At 42.0% G+C, this 23739-nt stretch overlaps 1 protein-coding gene across 4 annotated transcripts in view; it reads right to left on the bottom strand.

The window, feature by feature from the left end:
• Fmnl2 (formin like 2) overlaps positions 1-23739 on the bottom strand; it is a 261419-nt gene that overhangs the window by 46959 nt on the left and 190721 nt on the right. For all 4 annotated transcript variants that reach the window (XM_052182485.1, XM_052182484.1, XM_052182482.1 and 1 more), the window contains exons 7-9: positions 17991-18099; positions 14241-14317; positions 12603-12696 (exon numbers count right to left, since the gene is read on the bottom strand). In XM_052182485.1, the coding sequence (XP_052038445.1) occupies positions 12603-12696; positions 14241-14317; positions 17991-18099 (280 nt within the window). The remainder of the gene's footprint in view (positions 1-12602; positions 12697-14240; positions 14318-17990; positions 18100-23739) is intronic.

Here is a 23739-nt window from a genome sequence, read left to right as displayed (position 1 = left end):
AATAGGAGGTAGTTAATCTATTAGAGACTAACATGTTTCCCTATTTCAGAGCATCTTGACCTGGATTTCTTGCTGGCAGAATAAAGGATTCAAAGAAAGGGGGGAGGGGAGAGGGGAGGGGAAGGGAGGGGAGAAAAGGGGAAGGAAAGGGAGAGGAAGGGAGGAAAGGAAAAAGAAGAAAAAAAGGAACGAACCATTCAAAGCTCTTTATAGTGCCTATTTCTGTTGTATATACAAGCTACCACGGTACTTTGGAGGTATCTTTACCTTCCACAAAATTAATCTGTTGTTGTTCCTTCTGAATTCAACTACCTCAGCAGGGCATGGTAGTGCATGCCTTTAATCCCAGCACTTGGGAGACAGAGGCAAGCAGTTCACTGAGAGTTCAAGGCCAGTCTGGTCTACAAAGTGAGTTCCAGGAGTCTAGCCAGGACTGTTACACAGAGAAACCCTGTCTCAAAATAAAAAAAAAGAGAGAGGAGGGGAAAAATGTCCTCCAAAGTCACAAGCCTTTCATCCCAGGATCTGGGAGGCAGGGCAGGTGGACCTCGGCCTGATCTACAGAGTGAGGAGAGAGTTCCAGGGCATCAAGGTCTACACAGAGAAACCCTGCCTTGAAAAAGAAAAAAGCAACCCCCATAGGCTCATATATTTAAATGCTTGGTATGGAAATTAAACTCTTTGAAAGGATAAAAGATTTAGGAGGTGTGTGGACTTGTGGGAGATGGCTTGTCACTAGGGGTGGTGGGCTTCGAGGTTTCAAAAGCTCACAGCTTCTCTTTCTCTGGCTAAGGATCAGGATGTTACTATCAGCTACTGCTCTAGGGCTGCCACAAGCTCCCGCCGTGTTGAAAACTAACTAACCCTCTGTAACTGTAGACGAGTCCTTGAATAAACGCTTTCTTTTATAAGAGTTGCCTTGGCCGCGATGTCTCTTCACAGCAATAGAACAGTGACCATGACAGTCACTTTTCATTAGCTACTCAAGTGTAATCTGTCTTTTTACTGTCTACTTGTCCTTCCTTCTGCATGGACATTCTTTGATTTGAAAGGCTTTACCCTCCTAAAGTTGTATTATCACTGGCTGCTGCTGCTTCTAATTTACTGCATGCCTGTATGATCAACTGACTCGTTTGAGCATTAGTCACGGTCTCCTTAGGAGACCAGGCTGCTCTTCCCAACCCAACATGGCCTCATGTACTACCATTACCATCCTCTCAACGCAAGACCTAAGGCAAAGCATTCTCATCAACTGCCAAGTGAGTGACACCAGGCTTCCTTTGGGAAGTTGTGCTGATAAACAGATGGGGAAGCATATGTATATGCCTGTATTTCCAACCTGCACTGGCTGGTTTTGAGTGTCAACTTGACTGGAGTATCATGGAGAAAGGAGTTTCAGTTGGGGAAGTGCCTCCATGAGATCCAGCTGTAGGGCATTTTCTCAATTAGTGATCAAGGGGGAGGGCCCCTTGTGGGTGGTGCCATCCCTGGGCTTGTAGTCTTGGGTTCTCTAAGAGAGCAGGCTGAGCAAGCCAGGGGAAGCAAGCCAGTAAGAAACATCCTTCCATGGCCTCTGCATCAGCTCCTGCTTCCTGACCTGCTTGAGTTCCAGTCCTGACTTCCTTTGATGATGAACAGCTATGTGGAAGTGTAAGCTCAATAAACCCTTTCCTCCCCAACTTGCCTCTTGGTCATGATGGACAGTATTTTCTCTACTTTAAACCATACATATATAATCCATATACAGATTTATTGATATTTATAATATGAGAGATGGAACAAAATCAACAACCATAGTCATGTCTTTTTTCCAAAAATTACGATTCATTATTATGAAAGAAACCATAAAACAAAATCCTTACATATTTACATACTCATATACAAACATGTTTATGTTTTATAAATGCTTCAATTCCAACTGAAATTTAAGCTTGACTCACAAGAAGTCAGGTTCAATAAGTAGCTAGAATTTGGAGTTGTACTATAATAAGGAGTTGAAAGTAAGCAATATTCTGAATGCTTGCAAACTGTTTCTCTTACTGTTGATCCTGGTGTACACCTACTCTACTAAATCCCTTTTGTAGTGAGTTCCACCTTTATCAAGTCAAGAAAACTATGTAGAACACCTACCATGCCTTTTATTGTCTGTAAAATGTCCTAGTCCCAATAACCATACCTTTTCCATGCTAAGAAGTCTGTACACCGCTCAACAACTCCCTCGCCATTTTCATGACTTCCAAGTTTGTTTAGTAGTTCTTAAGGAAAGGGTGGTAGGGACAAATGGTAAACAAAAGATAACCAGGAATCACTAGGAAAGAAGACTAGATGTATAAACTGTAAGAGGTGGACTAATCCCATAACTGAAACCAACATACACCGAAATTACCAGGCTAGCCATGGCCAATCTTGCCATTTGCATCTTAGGGTTTAATTGTTATTCATACAGGATCTTTGTATAATTATGCACATGTTTAAATACACACAAATGTGATTTATCCTACTACCCTTCTCCCAGTTAACATGTCTAGCATCCCAGAATTAAGGCAGAGCTAGGACTGAACCTCGCCAGTCACTGTAGCCCTTAGCGGTAGGCTCTCAAACCATTAAAAACAACTGGAAGCTTACAGTTTTAATGGCATTTTTTAAAAAGTCTTTCTATTTTCACATGATAGAAAACTACCTGTTCGAATAACCTTGAAATACAAGGTCTCAGGAGAGAAATTATAATTTGGGGGGAAGGTCTCAGGTAGTCTAGGCCAGCTTTAGGCTCATTCGGAAGCATCACATGACTTGCTTCTGTTTCCTGAGTACTGAAATTATAGGTATACATTGCCATACCCAGCAACAAGAAAAAGTTTTCTGTTTTTTTTTTTTTGTTTTGTTTTTTTTTTTTTAGGACACATTTCTTTTTTTAAAAGGTTTATTTAAGCCAGGCAGTGGTGGCACGCGCCTTTAATCCCAGCACTTGGGAGACAGAGGCAGGCAGATTTCTGAGTTCGAGGCCAGCCTGGTCTACCAAGTGAATTCGAGGACAGCCAGGGCTACACAGAGAAACCCTGTCCTGGAAAACAAAAACAAAACAAGGTTTATTTATTATGAGTACAATGTTCTGCCTGCATGTGTGCCTGCACGCCAGAAGAGGGCACCAGACCTCATTTATAGGTGGTCGTGAGCAACCAACTGGTTGCTGAAAATTGAACTCAGGACCTCTGAAAGTGCAGCCAGAGTGCTTAACCTCTGAGCCATCTCTTCAGCAACAAGACAAGGGTATTTTTAATACTTATTTACCATACAAATCTGTGTAGAATGAAGAAGTGAGGGAGTGGACACAGAAGAAAGCAAGGTGGCCCTAAAACAGACATTTAACATGGCCCTGCATAAATGTATGCTGGCATGACTACCAAATCCTGATGACGGGCTGAAAACCTTCATTTTCATGTTTCCCAGAGTAGATACCACCAAAGTTACAATAGCTTGGACTTTCTCACACACACACACACACACACACACACACACACACACACCACACATGGCTTTGGAAACATGAAGTCTGTGTCTGTGTTATTAGCCATGACCCTTGTCATGATCACTCCCCACTTTCTCTTCTCAGGCTTCAAGTGCATGTGTGTGTGTGTGTGTGTTAAATATACATGTATGTATGTATGTATATTAAATTCACACATGTCCTTTATACTGTCCTTGTGTTCTTTAAGAACACAGAACATACAAATGCCAATGAGCAAGTTCTGAAGGAAAGTTCCAGGCTTGAAGACCAGCGCCCAAGCCTGTGGGACTCTGCATGTCTCCAGCAAAACATAGCTCTTGCTGCTTCTCTCAGGGCATTCTTCCAAGAATATAAAATGAGGACACATGTGCCAACTGCTTTACAGTTGCCAGAGGGCACGGGCTTAGAAGGGGTATTTTTCTGTGAATAAAAATATAGAGGAGGCAACACCCTGTTTTTTTAAATGGCAGCTCCATTAAGAAAATGAAGCTCCTCTTTGTACAGAATTGTAGTCAGGCTGGGAAGGGGTCTGCATTAGAGTCGGGATGAGCAAAAATGCCTCCATCACCGCTAGCTAGCCAGGTCACCTGATAAATGGGTGTGCCTCTGAGCACCTTGATTCTGCTTTCTCCTTTCTTTTTATTTTTATTTTTTCCTTTTCTTTCTTTCTGTCTCTATCTCTGTCTCTGTCTCTCTGTCTCTCTCTCCACTCCAGATTTTATTCCCCCAACTATTCCACATCCCATACCTACTCCCCACCCCTTGTCTCCATGAGGATGCCCCCACCCAACCAGACCGCTAAACTCCCTGAGGCCTCCAAGTCTCAAGGGTTAGGTGCATCTTCTCAGACTGAATTATTTTTCTTTTTGTTCCCCAGGCTCACAGAAAACGAAGGTCTTGCAGACTTTAGAGTAAATTCAAACAGTGGTTGGCTATCAGTGTAGGAAGAGACCAAGGATTCTGAAACATCAGAGGCAAATTCTGAAACAAGCCACATAGGTCAATTCACACCTTGTCCCATCAGAGTGACATCGTGCTGGGTCCACTGCCAAGGGGCTTTCAACCCCAAGCTGGAGAACCATTCATAATCTCCAATGGAGGCTGATTAAAGAGGCAGTGATTGGAGATCACATGTCTTTTGCTGCCCCCTCACTTTGAGGCTTTGGAAACATGAAGACTGTGTGTGTTACTAGTCATGGCCCCTTTCATGAGCACTCCCCACTTTCTCTTTTCAGGCTTGGGGCAACTTCACGAAAAGACGATCTTAATACGAAATGGTATCCTTAATACTCTTTACCTGTATGTTGGCAAATTATATATTCCTTGCACTAGGGAATCCATGTCCCCATCCTGGTACTGTTACCTTATCTGGTACAAGGTGTTTCATGGATTGAATAAGAGAAGAAGTTTGAGATTAGGAGAGTATCTGGATTGATAGGATGTTTTGTAGGGTTCCTTAAATAAAGGAAGCCAAAAGATCTGAAAATCAGATAAGAGAAAGAAAGAGGCAGCTGCTTTGAGCCAAGGGATATAGAAGGAAAAGAAGCAAAGTGACAAGCTCTCTTCTTGACTTTGTAGAATATCACCACTACATTGGTTGTTTTGTACTTTGAAATGCAGGACCATAAGATTAAAAAAAAAATCAAAGGATGTTTTAAAGCCACTAGGTCTGTACTCATCGACTGCAGCAACTATCACCTGAGGTGGGTAGGCACAGAGGCACCCCCTGTAATCACCTGGGTGGGCATAGAGGCACCCCCCCTATAATCACAGCATCCAGGTGGCTGAGACAAGAAATGCTAAGTTCAAGGCCAGCCTGGTTTAAGCTAAGACATATGGCCTAACAAGTTGCAGGCCATGAGTCAAAATTAATGATAATCAACAATACTGACGATACCTAACTGATTCTTATTCATCTTAAACTCAAGCACCATTTGTCTCACTTCTCTTCTCCATCATCTTCCTTAAGCACAGACAGACAGACAGACAGACAGACACACACACACACACACACACACACACACACACAAACTTGTCTTGATCAGCTTTTCATCCTCTTGGCTAGAATCTTCCATTTACATTTTGAGAGGCTAGTATTTCAACTGTCAAATGTCTTTGCTTCTTCTACTGGCCAGAGAGGCTTTCCTTTTCGGGGAGGCCTACATTTTACTTCTTAATTTCCAGTGTTCATCAATGTCCCTGACAAAGAGCTCACTTTGTATTTTCAGTGAGTAAGTGTGACTCATCCTACAGTGAGCAGGATAGAAGTGTTCACTTCCTTACTAGAGGATTAAGGCACCCATGATCATAACCTGGTCATTACCAGGAAATGAACTTAGAACTCTAGGCAATGTTTCTTTTCCCTTCTAGGAAAGCTCTCAGAACTACTCACTTGAAAGAAGCAGTAATCACCATACCATCAACCAAAAAGTGTATCAAGCCTTTCATTATAAGGAGATCAATCGTTGTCATGAACAAAGAGGAGAAAGGAAGATGAGAAACAAGTAAAATCTTAGGTCAACCTCTACAGCTCCTAAGGCAAATGTGATGCTTGGTACTGAGGGTCAACTTGCCGGCACAATGAAGCTCAAACACTGGATGTGTTATCAGTGGAAGTGTTTCCAGAGAGGATTGAAATGTGGGAATAAAAGACAGGGAAACCCATCCTGAATGTGGGTTACACCATCCAGTAGGCTAAAGACTGGGAGGTGAAAGAGTTGGAAGAGGAAGCTAGCATGTGCAGGCCAGCACCGTTCTTTCTAAGAATGACTATGGCTGCTCTGAGTCCATCCAGACATTACACTCCAGCTTTTTTGGCTTTCCAGTGTGGACTCAACACGAACAATTCTCTAGGGAGCACTATATGCTAGATTCCGCATCAACTATATCTCCACTGAGAGACCCTAGATACAACAGAAGTAGAGATCTCAGTATGACCACTGACCCATGGAACCAGAGAGCTTAGTAAAACTTACTGCTAGGGTGCTGTGTTATCCATTTACACCCACCACATAGACAAAACCAGGTAGCAGTGTTAATAGCGCATATGACTTTGCTACCCATACCTAAGAAAATAAGAGCAGCCAGAGGTGCCCTGGTAAATTAGATAATCCAGTTCTTGGCTGACATAATGGAATGCATACAAACTCTAGGACTATGTTTCCCATGGCTTGAGAGTAATCTTTGTACTGAATACAAAAAGTACTCTTCCTTCCATGTTTAAATTGTTTAGTACTTCCAGAGATACTTGGATGAACCCTGCAACATTTATAGCACCATGCCCTCAAATACAGAAGTCAATGAAATTAAACTTAGAGGGATTCTGAGATCATCAAAATGTCTGTCCCTCTTCCTGTCTAGTTTGGACCACAGTGAATAACACTTGACAGGCTTTCTTAAATCAAGTTAATAATGCACAGTACAAGCGCTTTCAGATGCCCAGTAGCTAAACCACATCAGCCTTCTTAGGAAAATTTCTAGCATGTAGAGGGGGGCAAGGGCTACTGCCAAAAGCCTCACATACAAGAGAGCTGGTGGCCTTGAGTGACTCACATTAGGGGGTGTGTGTGTCTATACTGGAAGTTGAGAAGTGGGAGGCGTTAGGGTATTTACTAACCAAACTACAGCTTTTGCCCCAAACCAGATGTTATCATTATAAAGGCAGTTGTAGACAGTTATAACTGATCTGGAATCCTGAGGGTTTTCAGGGATACTTTCCAGCATCCTGGGAGACATGACAGCTCAAAACCCTCAAAGTTTTATCAGGGGTGTCAGAGAAGGCTGTTCTATTGCAGTATTCTATTCTTGGGTACTTCTGCTATGACACCGAATGGAAACTTTCTTTGGTAGATTTTGGAGTACCTTTTAAAACTAGGGCAACTTCTCAACTATAGCCAAGATAAAATGGGGCATGAAAGAGGAAGGGTAAAGGAAAAGAGAAGAAGGTCTGAGTTGGAAACTTGTAGGAGTTGAACTAGGACCTTTCTGAACCTACAGTGAGGGTGGTCAAGGCCCTTCACAGTTGGCAGGATTTTATGAGCCCATGGGTTTCTAGGCAAGGTCTATGATGCTTGGGGGGAAAGAACACTAAAACAGCTGAGGGTGCCTCTCTCAAGCTAACTGTGGGCTGGCCACACCAGCCATGCCTGTCCATGTCTAAGGCGAGTCACACCAGGAATGCCTGGCATCTTTAAGGCGGGTTGGTCTCTTGACTCCTTGTCCTGTCTCTTTGTCTCCTGTCCTTCATCTACCCTCTCTTTGGCATGTTAGAATAAGAGTCTGTTTCTTACAAAACAGTCCTTGAACTAATAGGAACACCAAAAGTATTCCGGGAATTGCAAGCATTGGTTTCCCCCCCCCCCCCACACCCTATCTCACAGACTCAATGCTCAAAAAAACAAAAACAAAACAAACAAACAAAAAACATACAGCTATGAAACTAAGACAGAACTTCAAGAAGAGGGCTGCATGTCTTTTTATATGGATAAAAGAAACAAGGAGGAGACACAGATGGCCCCTTGTTCGCACCCTGGTCCTCATTTCAGGGGCATAAATTTTCATGAGGGAACCCTTCAACACCAAACCCAGATGTGTTAGTTCCTTTCATTTAATTGTTCTTAGAGGAAAGAATTTGAAGAGTGCCATGGTTGGCTATTAATGAGCTAATCTTCAACTACTCACATCCTTGCTTTAGGTATAACCTACAAGCTGCCATCAAAGTTGTATTACTGAAACTCACTATAGTACACAATGAGGTAACACATGTGCTTGCTCAGTTATGCTGGCTTTAGACCCAACCTCATCACAAAGCCAGTGGTTTTCCATCTTCCTAATGCTGTGACACTTTAATACAGTGCCTCATGTTGTGGTGACCCCCCCCCCCGCTATATAATTATGTTTGCTGCTAATTCATAACTATGAATTTACTACAGCTATGAAGCATAATATAAATATTTTTGGAGATAGTAGTTTGCTGACGCGGTCTCGACCCACAGTTTGAGAACCACTGCAATCAGCACTATCCTATCGTATTCAACCGAGTTAGTATCCTTCAAATTTCATTAAGCTATGCACTCTCTATTCCTAAGTACAAAACTTTCGATGTGGGAACACTGAGGGTAAGACTCTTTAGAAAACAAAATGAAGACATGCAAGATGTTTCATAAAGGTACTTGAAATGCAAACCTCATAACTGAGGTTGTACTGCCTAGTTTTGTGTGTCAACTTGACACAGGCTGGAGTTATCACAGAGAAAGGAGTTTCAGTTGGGGAAGTGCCTCCATGGGATCTAGCTATGGGGCATTTTCTCAATTAGTGATCAAGTGGTGAGGGCCCCTTGTGGGTGGTTCCACCTTTGGGCTGGGATTCTTGGGTTCTATAAGAGAGCAGGCTGAGCAAGCCAGGGGAAGCAAGCCAGTAAGAAACATCCCTCCATGGCCTCTGCATCAGCTCCTGCTTCCTGACCTGCTTGAGTTCCAGTCCTGACCCCCTTTGGTGATGAACTGCAACATGGAAGTGTAAGCTCAATAAACCCTTTCCTCCCCAACTTGTTTCTTGGTCATGATGTTTGTGCAGGAATAGAAACCCTGACTAAGACAGAGGTCAATAACAGAAAGCTGAAACAGAAGGAAAGAGTAAGCTCCCATAATCTGTGCTCTACCCTCATATCTCTACCATGATGTGAGCTTTGCTTTGACATCTCCCCCACCCCCGCCCTTACTCTTCCAACCTGACTCTCACATTCACAATAATAAAAAAGGCTTAAAAAAAACAAAAACAAAAACCCAGAACAATATTGCTGGTATCTTTAACATTAACTGAACCATGAGAAAAGATGTAATCATATGTATCAAGTGACAAAAAAAAATTTGCTTCATTTTACATTCATATGAACTGTACAGTCATATTAGACAGAATAATTGTATTGGCTCAAGAAAGAGAATTCCTGCTACAGACTAGAGGTGAGCAGTCTCTGTGTGGCATGGTGCTCGCAACCATAGGAAGCTCCGTGAATGTTATTCACTGACCAAAACCCTGTCCAGCATCCTGCAACAGAGGCGTGATGTTTCATAAAGCATTAGCTCCTAGCTCCCCAGAAGTCAGAAGGCCCCAATGACATTTGTAGAAAAAAAAAAAAAAAACAACAAAACAAAACAAAAAAAACCTTTTGCTGTGATATATAAGATGAAGACTGATGTGAGAAAAAAAAAGGGATTTAAAGAGCACTGAGCTGAATAGAATTGTATTTTGATGCAAAGCCCCAGGCAAATGCAGAGTAGAGCAGGGATTCCAGAAACATCTGTTTTTGTGGCAGCTTTCAACAAATACAGGTCATAATTCTGCTTTTAACACTACCTGCCAGTGACTGGATTTAGGAGTTTTCTTCAAATAAGCATGTGATATCCCCTAAAAAGCTAAAACACACATGATTCTGACACAGAAGAAATTCTTGACATGGAAGATCTGACTCGATTCTGCACACGTCTCTGTGTCTTCTATTCATAATATGAGAAAATAAAACCAAAGCATCTCCTATAATGCAAGGGTTAGTCCAGATCCCATGTAGTTTTTTTTTAAAGCATTTATTTATTTATTTTAATTATATGAGTACATTATAGTTGTCTTCAGACACCAGAAGAGGGCATCAGATCCCATTATAGATGGTTGTGAGCCACCATGCGGTTGCTGGGAATTGCTAGGAATTGAACTCAGGACCTCTGGAAGAGCAGTCAGTGCTCTCAACCGCTGAACCATCTCTCCAGCCCCTGATATAGTTTTGACTTATAATCAGATGGCTATAAAAGTTATATGTCAGGATAGTACAGCTATGGTCATGAATACATAAATATTTCTGTAAATATTTTTGTCATAGATAGGACTTGGCATGTGATATTCTCAGTATGAGATTGAAACAGCATGTGATATTTAGAAGCACAGTCTCATTTAAGGATTTGGGGATTATATCAGCAAACATATGCTATTTATCATGCACTTCAAGATCATCCTCCCAACATACTTCCCTTATTTGTAGATGTAAAGTGTGCGTGTATTTATATATGACATATAGACTCACAGATAAGCATTTACACATTCTTACATCTAAAGCTCATTTGTTTTGGAAGCCACATGTGAACATAAAGATTCTCTGTTACTCATCATCCTTTGAGAACTGAGGTATGACTTCACTACCTCTGAGGCTGAGTAGATTTGCACCTTTCTGCTCCCAGGTTAAGACTCCCCAGCCCTGACAGGCTCACGGCACTCTCCATCCCTTCTTTTTCCTCTCCAGTAAGGAGGACAGCGCTGATGTCCTTTATCTCCCTACTTGAAGTGGTCCAAGATGTGGGACACAGACACTAGGAATACAGAGGCAGGAGAGTCACGGTCACTCCTGTAAACACAGACTTCAGTGTAGCTTCACAGACATTCACAATCAGGAAAACAAATGCTGACCCCAGCATACACACCGACCTGCACGTGTGCCTTGCAGGTATGGCAACAATCTGAGATTCTTCTGTAAAATGAAACCCTTAAAGACTAGGTATGGGACTGATTCTGCACTGGGGAATAGCAGGTGCTCAATGTCTTTCTCTTGACTTTCAGGAAAAATGGCAGAGCACCTAGAAGCCCCTTAGGAACCACATGTTAAACCAGCCTGGCTTGCCAAAACAAAATCAAAAACCCCAAACAACAACAAAAATTCTGTCTCACAAAAAAATAAAAAATAAAATAAAAAACAAGAAATAACAACAAAAAAAACTAAGCAAACAAAAAACCCATCTTGGCTTGAAGATTGATTGATTGGTTGGTTGGTTGATTGATTGACTGTCTGATTGATTGATTGTTGACTGATATCTGATCTTTCCACATTGTCCTGGCTGTCCTGGATCTCACAGTATAGAACAGACTGTCCTGGAACTCACAGAGATCCACCAGCTTTTGCCTCCAAGTGCTAGGATTAAAGATGTGCTATCTTGACTCTTAATACAGACATATTTGGAATAAATCAGTACTACTAGGCTAAGGCACACCTTGGCTGAGGGTCCTATCGGAACCTGGGGCTCTGAGTACCTTCAACATTCTCCAAGAGTTGTTTGTAATTTTCCTACTTAAAGTGGTCTGAGATGGGGGCATAGGCACTAAAATATAGAGGCAGTCTGCTTGGCCACAGCACTCCCTACTATCCCAAAGGAAAACTGGTTACTTCCTTAGGAGAGAGGTCTTGATATTTTCATGGCTCCCTGACTTGTATAATATTATCTATGTTCAATGACCTCTGTTGTTCAGATCAGTCTTCCCTCCCACGAGTGCAGGAAACTGAACCTAGAACTTTGTACGTGCTAGGCAAATGCCGTACCACGAACCACTGACACCGCTGAACCAAATCTCTAGCCCTCAGTCTCTATTTCAACCAAAATACACCCATTGCTGTTGTTGGTTTTGTGTTTATTGTTGGGTAACATGTACCTCAGACTAATTTGGAAGTCACTATGTAGCCAAATTATCATTTTATATCTACTCTGCTCCAGATGTCTTGCCCCTGTGCTGGAGTGCAGGTCTGTGATCCTCTACACCCAGAGAGTGTGTGTGTGTGTCTGTGTGTCTGTGTTTGTGTGTACACACATGTGCATGTGTTTATAATAGCACCTGTCCATTAAGATTACAAAATCCTATAATGGATATCCCTATTTGACAGGTTTGATGGGTTTTACATAGATAGCATCCAGCAAAGGAATGAAAATAAATAGGATTTGGGAGAAGTAACTATGATGAAAGAGTTTATAAATCTTACTGGAATTTACATAGTAAAAACCTTAACTCCATGTATGTACGTCAAAGCCTGTTTGCCCAGTGACTATTCCTGTGCTCCAAAGGGAAATGAATACTGAAAAGTTTTAGCATAGGATAGAAATGAGACACCCAAAGAAAGCTTCCTTCAGCCACATAAACTAAACTAAAATCACTGCTTTCCCCTCAGTCATGTCTCAGGAAAAGTAGCTACTTCTGCTCCCTTAGTCCCAGGATCAATGAAAACGGGGATCGCTCTATTCAAAGATGTGAGACGTCTGTGAACGCTGATCAAAACTATGCATCCTACCTCCTTGAAGTTATCAAAAGCTGATAAAATGATTTCATGCCCGCCTCTGACAAGACAGACAGCTGCCAACAGCTCCAAGACAAGAGCTTTGGTCCTGTCAAAACAAGAAGGGGAAAGAGAACCGTGAGTCACTGAAGGAGACAGGATGAGTCGGCTGTTCCTCCCAGGCTGAGCACTTGAGGACTAGAGAGCACTGGCCTGCATATCCATTAAAGTCTCGGCAACTGAGGGACACGAGGTACATTCTGAAACCTCCCTAAAGACACGGTCTGCAGGGGATGCGGAAGGCGTGTGTGGTGCTCTAACACGGCAAGATTAAAAATCAACTGGAATTAATGCTTTCCATATCTCTGCAGAAGCAGAGCCATAGAAGCCCCACATGACAAGTTTCTAGTATTTCTCCTTATGCAGGAGACCAGAAAAGTACCAGGGTACAGCTGCACTCAGAGAAAAATATTTTCTCTGACTCAATAAAGTTGCATCTGAAATCATTTTGGAAGAAGCAGCTAGAGATGACGAATTCGAAGTCTACAAATAAAATGTGAACAAAGAAACAGTATTCTTTCCTCATCATGAGACTACTTTAGTATTTCGTCTTCATTCTAGAATAAAAACCACTAACCACTTTAACAAAGACAGTTCTGATATCTACAATGTCAACTGTCTTAAGAAAAATGAACAATGACTTCTCTGTGGTGAAGGCAGGAACCAGGACACAAGACTAGTTTGGATTTCATAAACTACAAAAGCCACCACAAAACCAAAACATTCAATGTGTATACAGGACTTTACCATTTATATTCCCTTCTCAATTAAAAGACCCAATTTATCCTCAGGTTTTTGGTTTTTTTTTTTTTTTAAGAAGAATTAATAGATTTTAGATAATTCAGTTCTTATCAATGTATATGAAGGAGAGTTACACAACTGAAATGCAGAAATCACTAGGAGACAAAATACTTCACAACATGCAAAAGGCAACTGGTGAGTAAAATAAATATATTATATATATATATATATACATACACATACATATATAGACATACATACACATGATATATATAATATATGTTACATATATAGACACAGACACAGACACAGACACACACACACACACACACACACACACACACACACACACACACACGTGCGTGCACACAATTCTGCTCCTGATGATACACATGCACACAGTTAAATTTGTGTTTGTGCTTCTTTTCCTGTTTATAACTAAGCTACTTTTTCAAGATAACAAGAAACATAAATAAGGGTCGGGTGGGCTGCCTGGCGTTCATGTTAGCTGCTGTAGCTAAAACCTTGTCAAGACTCTCCTGATCTCCATGCCTGGGTGAACTGGAAACCTAGCCCTGCCCACCATAGTTTTCAGTAGAGCTGTGGAAAACCAGCTCACCCATGGCTTGAAAGGTAAAAGAGAAGCTGAGAGCTATCCTGAGTGCTCAGTCCTCCTCCGGACATGAGAGTAACCGGGCAAAAGGGAAAATGCTAAGCCATCAGAGGGTTTATAGCCAGTCTTGCTTGGGGAAGCCATTCCTGGAAGGTTTTCAGTTCTAAAATGGATGACCGCTGCCTAGCTCTCTGCTTCCCTGCTAAGATTTAGACTTGCATTCTACAAGAGATGCTTACCTGGGATTCTTGTTGTTCAGACTTAGTGCAATCTCATTGACCGCGTGTGGATGAGACATGACCATGTTGAAACCATACTGAAACACAGAGGAGAAGAGCAAAGCATTATAACCAAAGTTTCAGAGTTAAGTCAAACACCAACACTGAGCTGGCAGTGTAGCTCAGCCCAAGTTAGCCTCCCATGACTGAAACTCTAGATCTAGTCTCTAGCACTGCCAAACTCCCCGGATAGGCCTACTGCACGTAATGCATGGCCTCAATAAAGGCAGCTGAGTTCCTAGCATGAGTGTCAGAGTGTGCGTCTTTTCCAAAATTTTGGGATATGATGCCATCCATTATCAAAGGTACTTTAAGCAAGAGCATCGTTTTACTATTTATTAATGAGCTATGCATTTTTCTTTATTAAACTAGTGAAAAGACTAGTGACTCAAAAGTTGTATTCGCAGTCAATCACTTTGAAGATGAAACAAAACCAAGCCCTGGTTGAATTCCCAAGATCCACCCAGGTCAGTTTACTCCGCATTTCAAAGACAAAGCTCTGAAATGTGAATATTTTTAAGCATCCAGGATGACTCCACAATGCATTAGGGTTCACCATTCCCAGTTCTCCTCCACCTCCCACCACTGCCACCACCCCTGGTCCTGGCCATCTTGATGCACACTTCCCCATAGCTCCATATAAACAAGCTAGCCCACAACAATAGTCTGGAGCAACTACAGTGTTTTCTAACCACACACACAACAGCTTTGCTCCTCTTCTTCGCACACTGAAATAATACATGCTAACAACAGACAAGAGAAAAATAAAAAGAAGAAAAAAGAAAACACTTTTGAAGGGGAGGCAAAACCAAACCTGGCACATTAGGGGTCAGCATGGTCCACAGAGCAAGGCACTATCTCCTAAAAGCAAACTTTCTAAAGCCTCAGTCAGTCTGCCCATTGACCAGGGTATCTCCTCTCCGAGATAAACAGTTCTGTGAACCATTCTGAGGTCAGCCCATCCACCTGAATCCTAGACCTCATTCCTTCTCACCTAATCGGCAACATTACAGGAGCCAGCAAAGTGACACAGCTGGAATCCTAGCACTTTGGAAGTACAAGCAAGAGAATCAGTTCAAAGAGTCCACAGCCAGCCTGGTCTGCCTGAGATCCTGCCTTTAAAAAAAGACAAGGAATGTGACATATTCTGAACGTTCTGCAGGCCTATTTGTCTTTCTTTACTGGTTCACTACCTAATGCATAAATACAATGTGTAACAAAACCCTAGCTTGACAGGAGGATCAGTATTCAGATACATCTTCCCATTTGGATGCTATCCTTTACAACAGCAAAGTCCCCTCAAGTACACAAGGTCTAGAGATGTCTTCCCTCTCTGTGTGTGTTCTGAAAGCCACTCCCATTTGGCCTTTCCCCTCCCAGCCCTGAAGCTGTTCTTGGCAGGATCTCGGGGATGTGCACTTATCTAAACGCTCAGCTGAGCCTCGTTCATCTTGCTTGACTTAGCAGAAGCATCAGACACTACTCGCAGCACTTCCTCTGGCTGGCTTCTGCCCTCTGGACTATTTTTCAGTCTTCCTTCTTCTTGGCTTTTCTCTCTCCAACATTTAAGTGGAGTGCCTTACCAGCTCATACTAAGAACTTCCTCTCTACCTACTAGCCCAGAATCGTGGTTTCTGATTCCATTTTTTGCTCATTGCTTTCAAATATCTGTCTTACACACACACACACACACACTGCCTACTCTATTCAGACTGGCATATCTGAGTACCCACTGCAGCTCACTATTTGGATCCCAAATAGAGGGCTCAATTAAAGTCTACCAAACGGACTTCCTGTGATCTCTGTCAGACCTGCTGCTCCTCCAGTAGATGACAGCTTCATCTTAGAGACCCAGGATGGACTCCTGGTACCATCTCTATTACTCACCTTCTCCCCCAAGACCCAAGCAAATGCTGTGGCCCTTACCATCCATCCTAGAGATTCAGAACTTGACCACTTTTTCTTATCTTTCCTCCGATAATTCTGAACCATACCAGCACCAAAACTCATCCAGGTTAATGTCGGTCACTTCCGAAACAGTCTACCTCCCCTTGTCTCCGCACCCAAAGGCCAATGCTGAACAGAAGCCACAAGGACCCATCCCGTTAAAGCAGGTGTCACATTACACCCTCAGAATGCCTTGTTTTCTATATGTAACAAAGCCATGCCTTTCATTGGCCCATAAGAGTCTATACAATCCCTGTTATTTCTGCTTTTACCTTCATCTCTCCTTCCTCCTTTTGCCCCAGCCTTCCCCTCTAGAATCTTCTTTCTCTAACAGCCAACCCCTCTGTCCACAGTTCACTTCTCATAAACACTGTACCACCTCTTTAGTGATACTGTCCTAGCAGCCAATCTGGGATATATAATATCACTTCTATCACTATTTCTGATTCCTTTTTTTTTAAAAAGGGCTTATTGATTTATTATAGTTAAGTACACTGTAGCTGTCCCCAGATACTCCAGAAGAGGGCATCAGATCTTGTTACGGGTATTTGTGAGCCATCATGTGGTTGCTGGGATTTTGAACTCAGAACCTTTGGAAGAGCAGTCATTGCTCCCAACCACTGAGCCATCTCTCCAGCTCCTCTGATTACCTTTTTGGTAGTATTTAGTAGTAATAATTGAAAGCCTTTCCAGATTAGAACCTTGGACAACTCACTGGCCATGTACAGTTTTCTCAGAAACAAAATGAGGGGGAGTAACACTACCAACCTCATAGGGATGTGTGCTCTCAAGAATTTACAGGCATAAAACCCTGAGACATGCACAGGGCAGGTGACTAGCTTTGGTTTTATCCGTCGTCATTACAGTCCGGAAGGCTACGTACACAGGTGATGAGTGTAGCCTCTCCATGATTACCTCCCATGGAAAGTAAGCTCATGACACATCTTTAGGGACGGCAGCATTCTCAGTACTAAGAAGATTCTCTCTGTCTGGTGAAGAACCGAAAACCTCTAATGGGGGGGGGGGGGGTGAGGGGAGACCAAAGCCGGCTTGCCTCCGTACACGCTCCAGCGCTGGATTGGAATGCTAACGTGGGCCCTCATGCACCTAGTCCCTAACGTGAAAATCTAAGTTTTAACCTGAATCCATTTTTTTTTTAAATTCTTACCCCATTTGGCTTATCTATTCTTACAGCCCTGTTTATTTACCCTAGATCCTGCACACACTCATTTTCCACAGTGTTATAAAATTAAAGAAATGCACACACTACACTATTTTCCAGACTGAGGTCACCCCATAGCAAAAACAGCCAAAGCAGGGATGTGCACTGTTAACAGTGCCCCACATGCTGCTTGGGGATACTAGGAACCACCAGTGCGAACATACAATAATTATAACTTTTGGACTGAGCACCACACAAACCACTGCACCAGGTACTCATTATTGCACTTCTAAAGAGGTCCACCATTACTCACAACTAGAGGCTTACCTGGTACTCACACATGTTTACCAACTAACATAGGGCAACTTAACATTACATGATAAATTATAAATATTAAAATATGCAGCCATGGAACTAATTAGTGAGCATTAGAATGAATCAGACTTTTCTCAATAGAATCTCATTAAATCAAGAGCTTCAAAAAGATATATGAATGTCAACAAACTTGGTGAAAGAGAGACAGACAGAGACAGATCTGGGTCTGATTACATCAGAATTTTTTACAGGATTGAAGCAAACATACTTGACAATTCAACACATACCTGGTAATTCATGATGGCTCGTAAACACATGATACAAACATGAACATCATCTTTCTTACTCACTAATCTTGAATTTTTCAGGGTTCTTCTGCTTGGCAAAGTATTATATCTAAAAACAAAAAGGAGGGTAACTTTTATAAAATGACAGACTACCGTGAGCACAAGGCACATCTCCTTAAAGAGATGCACATTGTTTTCTACTTTTACAAGCACCTAGGTGAGAACTGCAGGCCCAAAACACCAACACCACCCATTCCAGACGGCAAAGTCCTGGTGGTTCTGTGAGCTGGTCACTCAACGGGAATCTTCTCACTTCCTACTTACAACACAACCAAAAGAGAGAGCAGTCCCAGTCAGGGGGCTGAGCTGGGACTGCAGAAGCACATGAATGCAGACTGTACCTGCTAATCTAACGACAGATGCAGGACTGAAATCAGCTCAGTCATTGTTCTCCAACCACTTGACCAGATTTTAACCATTTCTTCCAGATGCTGCTCTGAAGAGTCTCTGCTTAAAGAGTTTAAACCTGCTCGAAGTTATGCATTACTGCCTATCTCCTGCTTCACCTTGAGATATTAGATCCCGGAGCCTTAATTCTTTACAAATGCCTCCAAACCTAGGACACATGCCTCGGTCTGAGTCTGATACGGCAGCTAACACACGGGAAAATGTGCTAAAACATCAAAGTTCAAATGTTTTTGGGTTATGATGAATTTTATCAACCTTACATTACTGGAGTTCTCCTTTACCTTGCAAGTAGTACAGAGCAGACAATGTAACATAATGCACATAAAACAGGTCACACTAACAGCTTCAACTGAAGCTTTGCCTCAGAGCAGAAACACAGGACAGGTCACGCCTGGAATGTCGAGCCCAATGCAACAGATTCAAATTTGTAACTGGATGGGGGCTGGGAGGCGTCTGAAGGCAGAAAGGCAATTCTGGAGTGGGAAGGAGTAGGAGCTGACCAAGGTTCAAGGATGGTTTGCACATGTGAGACAAGCACACACGGGGAATAACTCAGCAACCCAGGCCCCGCCATGGTGGAGCCGTGCATACACACCCTCTCTCTGAAGGATACACTTGGCAACCTAGGGCCCTAACCTCAACCCAGATGCACCTGAACCTTCTTTTGTAAATGATGGAAATAAGTCACTGCCCTTATTAACCCCTGGATAAAGTTCTCAGCAGAGAACTTTTGCAAAGGCAATTTCAAAGTGTCCAGTAAAACAGCATGTCACTTTACCAGAAGTCCACTGGTGCATGACTGTTGACACACTTCCTGGGCACCTCAGAGGCTGGGTGGGTTCAGAGAACTGCCACACAGACAGCTGAACTAAGCACATACACAGACTAAGTGTATGGTCACTGCTTTATACCAAGGATTACCACATTGAACTGCTATGTGCAGGAGCAAAGAAGAACCTCGAATACGTTTTTTCTGAATCAACTTCTAAAACACATTTATGATGGTACATCATGTGCATCTCAATTACAAAGTTTGTAGGAATATAGTTCAGTGATAGAGCATTTGCTTAGTATGAATAAGGCCCTGGGATCAATCTCTTTTTACACCCCTGAAAAAAAATACTTTAAAAATATACATTATATGAGTAAGATTTCCATTTGTAAAATCAATGAAACTTGTGTATATCAATGATTTCCTATGCTCTAAAGTAATCTATTTTTTTTTTAAAATGTATACTACCTGGTTTGAACATTCCTTTCCCTAATTTTTATACAAAGATGAAGTAGGAATGAGAGGTAACAATAGAAAAATGTGTTTAAATTCATAACATTACAAAGCTATAAAACCCAATAGAACAGCTCCTGATAACCAATCATAGTGATAATGACTCAGGGCAATTTGTATTATTAACTCTAAAATGTTCTTTACACAGGGAAAAAGAAACTGAAGCTCAAAGAAGTCACACCACATGGCAAGTATGAGGCAGGAGACTGGACCCTGGTCTCTTCCTCGGATTCAGGGTCACTGTGCCAGGCCAGTTGCTTCTCAACAGCACAACACAGCACCTGTACCTTGTGAAGACACTGCAGGTCCAGCTCCTTGAGTCCAGTCCCTTTGTGTCAGTCAGGACAGGCTGGTGATATTCCTGCCAGTCACTTAGGTCTAACTACCTGCCCTCCATACTAATGGACACTCGACTAGGGTATAGTTTACCTCCAGCATTGCATCGGGTGCACCTTGGGAAAAATCGGATCACTGATCACCTTGATAAGCAAGGATTTCTCTGTTTAAATCTTAGTCGAAACATTCCGTTCTAGGACATGAAGTTGATGTTTGTTTATTTTAACCTGATGGGGCACTGTACTTGATATTGTAGACTTCTCATTCTGAACCAATCTCTTCCACTTAAATTAATGAAACTTGTAAACTATCCATAATTTGTTACTTCTGAAAAATACAAAGTACTTTCAGAATCTGTAAGGCAAGATTTTAGAGAATGTCAGGGGTTAATACAGTCATCAGTGCATTTATCTATGTGCGCATCTCACAGAATGTCATAACTTCATAATTAGATTTTTAGTTTATTTGCTTTAATTGCTGTCTCAAGGAATTACTGTCAGTTATGGTAAGTTTTAAATCAGTTCCAGTTTATGATTCAGCCAATATTATTTAATAAATAGTTCTCTAGGAAGTTGGTTCTGTAAGGTCCTCCAGGATGACCCCCAAATTCTAATAATGCTAAATAATACTAATAATACCAATAACTAAATGATACTAATAATACTAATAACTAAATAATACTAATAATACTAATAAATAGAACTCTGTTGGTCATTTTTTTCCTACTTGGACCCAAGGACAGAGTGAACAACTTAAAGGAACAGCCCTTGGTTGTGATAGCAAGGCGAAGCAGATTTCTTGGTTTTGGTTTGTTCCATTTTTACTGAGGCATGATCTTACTCTCTGGCCCAGGCTGACCTGAACCTCACTGTGTAGCCCAGACTGCACTCAAACTAATGTCACTCTCAGCTTCTTTCTTCAGCTTCTCAAAAACTGAGCTTATAAAACTGGCTGAGACTATGACTTAAGGCACGGAAACATCCTTAAGGCCTACTGTTTATGCTAACATCTGCTAAATACCAACCGAAAACAACAGATTGAGCTTTTCTTTCTGTGACGTTTAAGAAACAATACGTAAATATACAAGTAGCTGCTAGCCCGTAGACCCCGGCCTGGGCGGTCATTGCGCTCATGATAATGATGGCCAGATCGATCCGTACAATGATCACGAACACAAACATCATCCACACACTGTGGTGCAGCAGCCGTGGTCACATCTTCCCAGAGAAGGCTTTCCATGCTAACAGTATTTACTGAGAAGCCTTTTCTTAAGCCGGGTTTCACTAAGGGGATATATACCTACTCTTGGAACCGTTCTTCAGGCAACTGAAGGTTGTTTCAGAGCAAAAATCCAAGGTTCATATCTATAAGCCCAGAAGGGTGAGGAAGAAGATTATTGAATTCAGGGCCAGGCTCTTGCAAGACTATCAAAGGATAAAGTAATGGAGCTGGAGAGATGGCTCAAAAGTTAAGAGCACTGACTGCTCTTCCTAGAGGTCCTGAGTTCAATTCCCAGCAACCACATGATGGCTCACAACCATCTGCAATGGGATCTGAAGTCCTCTTCTGATGTGTCTGAAGACAGATACAGTACACTCACATATAAAATAAACAAATATATCTTTTTTTTTTAAAAAATGGAGGTAAGATAAAATAGGTAAATAAAGTTGCTCTTCAAGATTATTTTCTAACCTTTATGAAAAAGTGTACACACATGTGTGAATACCCACGGAGGCCAAAAGAGCCTGTCAGATCTCCTGGGGCTGTCAGCACAGGCAGTTGGGAGCTGCCTGACATGAACCCTGGGGATCAAACTCTGATTCTCAGTAACAAGTGATCTTAACCACAAAGTAATATCTCCACTCCCACATTGTTATTTTTAAATGTAACTCTAGTTCACCAACTAATCATAAAAAGAATGAAAATTTTGAGACAATCACAAGTGACGTGAAAATAAAGGCAAATAAATATTAACTGTTACCAGTTCAGATTTAAAACAGTCCTGTTATAGTTCTTTGTACCATGGAATTACATGACATTTTCATTTGTGATTCTTATCTCTGTTTTTAGATTTCACCTACCATGAAGAGGCATCACTCCTTCAACAGGAGGGAAAAGGAAATACACTTCAAAACTCATTTAGGTGATCTATACTTAAATCTATCTCAGTGTTAAGAGCATGCCCTGTTCTATCAGAACACCCAAATTCAGTCCTAGCATCCTTCTGTGGAGGCTCACAACCACCTGCAACTGCAACTCCAGAGAAGTTGATGCCCTCTTCTGGCATCCTTAGGTAACAGCATACATCATGCATACATACACACACATACACACACACACACACACACACACACACACACAAAGTAAAATTTACCCATCAGAGACTGAGAAGACCCCAAGCACCATCTGTGTCACCTGACCTTTGCATATAGATGGTCATGATCCACCATGATGGGGCATATAGATGTGTAGATTTGTGGGAAAAGAACAAACTATGCAACACCTAAACAAAGAGGCAAGCTTCCTTAGAAACCTCAGCTTTAAAAACCTTAATCCTGGTACTGAAACACAGACCTGGGTGTCAATAGAGTGCAACAGAGTGATTAAACGTTTGCTCAGAGGTAATTGATTAGTTCCGAGAAACTGCTAAGTATCTGAGTTACACGGATTCGCTTAGAGATAAAATATCACAATGGTAATCTGACACCAATTAAATTTTCAAACAGCAGCAGGCACAGTGGCACACACACGATCTCAGCATTCAGGAGAGGCAAGAAGATGGTGATTTCAAAGCCAGCGTTGGTTTCATAGCAAGACCCTACCTCATTTTAAAAAGTAAAGGGAGTCGGGACGGAGAAGGAGAGAGCAGTGGCTAACTTATAAGGAACCAGTCATAGCAATCAAATAGTACATGTGCTATATTATGATCATGCCCAGTGCAAGTAAACGTAATTCAGAAAGATAAGGTAACCTACCTCTGGCTGCAAGTCACAGCCTTACAAGTTGAGCGACCATCTTTACCAAGTAGTGTTGCGCTTATCTTGTCCACTAGAAATAAACCTCACACAGACTGAGTTTGGAGATTAAGTGGGCAGCTGGGTAGGAGGCCTGAGTGCCGCTGCAGTATACTACTATCTGTAGTTGGTGATTATGCTACGGAAATACCAACAGTGAAATCGCTTACTAGAGTACTTTGCTCCTGAAGGTACCATGAAACTTCACTACAATTACCTTAAAGAGTATGTGGCAGTTGTTTATAAAAGGCCCCCAACAAGATGAGGCATCAGATTGGCCATAGTCTCCATGGACAACCAGGTAAATGAGCTTTCTATGGTCCTGTCCCATGAAATATGCAATCCCAGACGCTGCCAACAGTTAATGGTGTACCTGCCCCTCGGAGACATTTGAAATCAGATTCTATGATGAGTTGTTACACCGGGGCCCCCCTTCTTCCCAGTACATGACCTTGCCTTAAGGAAAACAATAGGAGGGAGAAGGGGAGGGCTAAGAAGAAAACTTCTCCTGATCTAATCTGCCCTGATCTGTCTGGAGTCTGTCAGGTTGCAGGTTTCACTCTTATTGAAGAGCTGTGGTGGGAACCCCCGTTCCCATGGGAGGCTGGCCAGGTAAAATGATGGTGCAGCATTTCCATAGTCACTT

The sequence above is a fragment of the Apodemus sylvaticus genome, chromosome 5, assembly GCF_947179515.1.
Source record: "Apodemus sylvaticus chromosome 5, mApoSyl1.1, whole genome shotgun sequence".
Classification (NCBI taxonomy): domain Eukaryota; kingdom Metazoa; phylum Chordata; class Mammalia; order Rodentia; family Muridae; genus Apodemus; species Apodemus sylvaticus.
This window is presented reverse-complemented; position numbering and strand designations above follow the sequence as displayed.